Below are 2,500 nucleotides of genomic sequence, written 5' to 3'. Positions count from 1 at the left end.
TGTTTTTATTGTTCTTAAGATATATTACTTTAATTGAACACTGCTTCTCTTCTAGCTTTTTATGTCCTTATTTCCTTTCCTCATTTGGCTATTTTTCCATGCTGGAGCCCTTAGGCCTATAGCATCCTGCTTTCCCAACTTGGGTTTTAGCTAAAATAATAATAATAATAATAATAATCTTTATCAAGACAACAACGTTAGGAGGAGCTACTTTTGTGCGCCGGTAACAGGTAACAGATCTCACTTCAAGTCTTGCTTTCGACAGGCTCTTGACCATATAATCCCATCGGGAACGGGAATCAGCCAGTTGGAATTCATGGCGATGATGATTGTCCCTGTGCTTCTGGTCTGTTACGTTCCACATCTCAAGGTAAGATAGCTTCTCCGTGTTTATCTCTTCGTTGTGTTTACTCGAATGAACTATTTGCCCAAATTACTAGTTTTCTCATATGTTGTTCAGGAGCAAATAACCTCCTGCATGTTTCTTAAGGGCCTGTCTTATTTTTACCTTAAAACATACAAAGATGTCCTTGTAAATTGAAATTAGGATTATAATTACAAAGTTATAATTACGAACTTATTGAACGTTAAGGTTGTAATGTCAATAACACCAACGATAATAAACCATGAAATGAACATATCGTCACCCTCATAAACTAACTGCCTAAGTCATTTTCTCCACTTTTTGGGAAATAAAAAAAACCTTCTCGTTTCCTAATTCTTTATATCATTGTCTTGAGCTTCAATTAACAAATTCTAATTCACAAATTCTTCTGTTAAGAATTTGTGAATTGAAACTCAAGACAATGATATAAAGAATTAAGAAATGAGAGGGTTCTTTTTTTTTATTTCCTAACAAGTGGAGAAAATGACTTAGGCAGTTAGTTTATGGGGGTGATGATATGTGATACAGCCTAATAATAATAATATGCGAAAGAGGACAAATAAGTAGAGGTTGCATTACTTATTAGGAGTTTAATTTCAATTTCAAACAATCTTTACAGCAAGATACAGTAAATGTAAGCAATAACACTGAAATAAACTTATACAAGAATCTTTTTTTTCCAAATTCCAGTATCTCGCACGCGTATCGTTAATAGCAGGCGTAATTCAGATCACGGGATTAGCAATAATGTTCTATTACATGATAAGGGATTTGCCTCAAGTACGAGAGACTGTTCCTGCCTTCAACAGCTGGGGGACTTTGCCCCTCTATTTTGGATCGGCCATCTATGCTTTCGAAGGAATTGGTCTCGTGAGTAGGATGAGTTTTATATATTTCTTTCTTGTTGTTACATTGAAGTTTGCAATGACAACTTAACTCGCATCAAACATAAAACGCAAATTGTGTGAAGTCAGGATTGTAGAATTTATTTCCAGGATCTGCTAAGGATAACTGAAAAATCAAAGGTCAATATATATATATATATATATATATATATATATATATATATATATATATATATATATATATATGTATGTATATATATAAATATATACATGTATATACATATATATACTATATATATATACACATATATATATACACATATATAAATATATATATATATATATATATATATATATATATATATATATATATATATGTGTGTGTGTGTGTGTGTGTGTGTGTATCGGAAAATAATCATGCTAGATATTCTATGTTTATTTTTATAGTTATTAATATGTCTTATTAAAATTTGGATTAGCGAGCAATTTACTTTTATGTTCCTCGGGATTTGTTCCCTAGGGTATAAGGGAATAGAATTCTAGAAGGATTCACCGCAAATAACATGGCAATAAAGAGGTTTAGCAAGTTTATTAAATGCATTTTAATTCCTTTAATACAAGTCGAAAGGATCATTCAAGATTAGAAAATCTAGATCCCTTATCTAGATAACATTAGACACTAGGGAAACGTTAAGGAAAGAAAATCCTTTTGCTTAGGTTGCCAAAGGTCGTCCTGAGGATTGATGCATCCTTATCTTGAATGTGAGAAATTCCTCCAGGAGCAAATTTACTTCCCGTGGACTACTTAAGCAAGAATTATTTGTGTGGGCGGGATCATGTACGAGTTGAAGGTTTGATCGCTATAGAATTCAAATAAGATCATGTTGCTCTATATTATATATATATATATATATATATATATATATATATATATATATATATATATATATATAGTGTATATATATAATATATATATATGTATTATTACACACAAACACACACATATATACACACACACACACACACACACATATATATATATATATATATATATATATATATATATATATATATATATATATATATATTAGGCGTTGTATATACCCGTACATACATCATACAGTATATATGTGTATGTGATAATGTACTTATAAGAGAAAAATTTGTGTTATATCATTCCCTCCTTCGAGTGTTACTTACAATTTCAGGTACTTCCCCTCGAGAACAAGATGAAGACTCCGCAGGATTTCGGAAGATTCACCGGTGTCCT

At 31.0% G+C, this 2,500-nt stretch overlaps 1 protein-coding gene across 1 annotated transcript in view; it reads left to right on the top strand.

Moving 5' to 3' along the window:
- LOC137620157 (proton-coupled amino acid transporter-like protein pathetic) overlaps window positions 1–2,500 on the top strand; it is a 10,147-nt gene that overhangs the window by 2,695 nt on the left and 4,952 nt on the right. Inside the window, exons 3-5 of the mRNA XM_068350409.1 lie at window positions 266–370; window positions 1,076–1,255; window positions 2,439–2,500. The exon at window positions 2,439–2,500 is cut by the window's right edge and continues 117 nt beyond it. Coding sequence (XP_068206510.1) covers window positions 266–370; window positions 1,076–1,255; window positions 2,439–2,500 — 347 coding nt within the window. The remainder of the gene's footprint in view (window positions 1–265; window positions 371–1,075; window positions 1,256–2,438) is intronic.

The sequence above is a fragment of the Palaemon carinicauda genome, chromosome 26 (genome assembly GCF_036898095.1).
Source record: "Palaemon carinicauda isolate YSFRI2023 chromosome 26, ASM3689809v2, whole genome shotgun sequence".
Taxonomy (NCBI): Eukaryota; Metazoa; Arthropoda; class Malacostraca; order Decapoda; family Palaemonidae; genus Palaemon; species Palaemon carinicauda.
This window is presented reverse-complemented; position numbering and strand designations above follow the sequence as displayed.